The 2,306-nt window shown below is 62.8% G+C and overlaps 1 protein-coding gene across 1 annotated transcript in view; it reads left to right on the top strand.

The window, feature by feature from the left end:
- Positions 1-21: 21 nt before the first annotated feature.
- Positions 22-2,306, top strand: part of CPNE7 (copine VII) — a gene marked incomplete at its 5' end in the record, with an annotated part of 19,649 nt that continues 17,364 nt past the window's right edge. The window contains one exon of the mRNA XM_014535619.1: positions 22-246. Within this exon, the coding sequence (XP_014391105.1) occupies positions 22-246 (225 nt within the window). The remainder of the gene's footprint in view (positions 247-2,306) is intronic.

The following is a 2,306-nucleotide window of genomic DNA, read 5'->3' as shown; positions in this document are numbered from 1 at the left end:
CCCGGGGCTGGGCCGGGGGCAGGGCCTGGTGGAAGCCCCCGAGGGCCGCTCCCGCTGCTGCAGGTGGACAGGACGGAGGTGGTCCGGAGCTGCCTGCACCCCACGTTCTCCAAGGTCTTCACACTCGACTACTACTTCGAGGAGGCACAGAAGCTGCGGTTCGAGGTCTACGACAGCCACGGGCCCGGCAGCCTCAGCTGTCAGGACGACGACTTCCTGGGGGGCATGGAGTGCACCTTGGGGCAGGTGGGCGCCCGTCCCCTTGGGAGGGACGAGGCAGGAGAGACCCAGGAGGGCAGGACGGCTCCTGGGCTGTCCTGAGAGCTGGCGCGAAGCCCGGGGTGGCGTGGGCGTGGGCACCACCGGGTCCCTCTGGACGAGCATCCTGGCTCGGCCATCTCCACGGCTCGTCTACAAACTCCTTAGGGGCCATCCTTAAACACATGTCCCTCTAAACTGGGTCATACCTTCGTGGGGCTCAGAATTCCAAGAGCAAGAAGGGCTGCGAGCCCGTCTCCCGCCTCCCTGTCCCCAGGTCCTTACATCCAACCAGAGACGAATCTCACAGGAGGAAACAGGCGTGCGATTTTTTCTCTGTGTCGTTTTAAAGCAAAGTGCATAGTATTCTGTCCTGCAGCTGCTCTTTCACCTCCAGGGCACGAGGGAGCCTTTCCACGTAGGCGCACGGGCTCTCCCCGTCCCTCCCTGCAGCCGAGGCCGGCCCAGCCCCACCCGCAAGGGGCACAGTGTCCCCTCCCCTCCACCGTCAGTGTTAACAAGGGCTCCTGCCAGGCTGTCCCGCATTTAATGCCCCCAATGCCCTGGGGGCACTTCTGTTTTACTGAGGCTGATTTACATGCAGTAGGACATGGAGACCTTCAGGGTTGAGACAGATGAGTCAGGCAGCTGTGTGCACCGAGCACCCCAGATCACGCAGGCCCCCCTTCCTCCGCAGGCTGCTCTAGAGCCTCCGGTCCATAAACCACAGGGGATGCTCCCATTTGTGTCCTGAGTCTTTTACACGACGTGATGTCTGTGTGACTCATCCCCTCGCTGCCTGGGCCGGAGCTGGTCTAGGGCACACCCTCTGTCGCCCATTTCACAGATGAGAGGACTGACAGTTAGGAAGGACATGGTCCCGGGGAAAAGCATCAGGGCAGCATGCCTCCCACCTGCCATCACTAGCACAGAAGAGGACAGCACACGCACACGCACACACGTGAACATGCGTGTACAAACATGCGCTTTGCCATCACTAGCACAGAAGAGGACAGCACACGCACACACACACACACACGTGAACATGTGTGTACAAACAAGCGCTCGGGCAGGTGTGCAGAAGCACTTGTATACATGCATGTGTTTGCATACATGCACATGCGGACACATGTGTGCACAAACACACATATATGTACAGACGCCCCAAATGTGTGTGCGCACACAGGCACAGGCACGTACGTGCACACACATGGGTGCAGATCCATGGACACGCATGTCTGGATGTTCACATAAACTTCAGACAACAAACACGCCCATTGAGAACCTCCTGCCCAGCATCCTCCCGGCGGACTCCCTCAGACGCCCTGCCCTCAGGGGCGTGGCAGTCGGTGGTGGAGGGGGCAGCGGGGAGGCGATGGCGACCTTGAGGGCACCCCTGACTCTGCCTGAACCTCCTCCCGGGAAACAGGGCACTTAGAGCGAAGCCCCCGCGGCCGCTGCTGAGGGTCGATTTTAACTGAACTGCAGGCCCCGCCCAGGGCCGCACGAGCAGGAAGCGCCATGGCCACAGCTGCCCGGCCAGCTGCCCGTTGTCCCTGGCAGGAGGCCCGGAAGGGAAGCCCACCATGGGAGAGTCGGGGGGGCCCGCACGAGGCCCCCCACCTCGCAGAGAGCGTTCCCACCCTGGGCCTGGCTTCTCTCTGCACAGAATGTTCCCGAGGGCTCGGCAGCTGCCAGCCAGGCACCCCCGAGGGGCTGGTGGGGAGATCCCGGCTCCTGCCTGGACTCACTCTCTTTCATGGTCGCCCAGCTCGGGCCGGACCGGAGCCGGCGTGGGGCGGGTCAGGTCAGCGCTAGGAGTGTCGGTGCCACCCTCCGTGGAGTAGCTGAGGACCCCCTGGGTCTTCGGCCAGTGAAGGGTGGGGTCCCCTCCCCCCCATGCAGGAAGTCACTGGTCCTCCCAGCCATGGGGGGAGGCCATCACTTATCAGCTGAGGACACCCAGCCGCCTGAGGCTGCCTGGTGAGCAGGTGGCCGGGCTGCATATGGCGTCCCTGTACCCCTCAGTGGCCCAGGGCAGGACTCAT

Source organism: Myotis brandtii, unplaced genomic scaffold (genome assembly GCF_000412655.1).
Source record: "Myotis brandtii unplaced genomic scaffold, ASM41265v1 scaffold1466, whole genome shotgun sequence".
Lineage (NCBI taxonomy): Eukaryota > Metazoa > Chordata > Mammalia > Chiroptera > Vespertilionidae > Myotis > Myotis brandtii.
The sequence above is the reverse complement of the archived record's forward strand: the minus strand, read 5'-3'. Positions and strand labels throughout refer to the sequence as shown.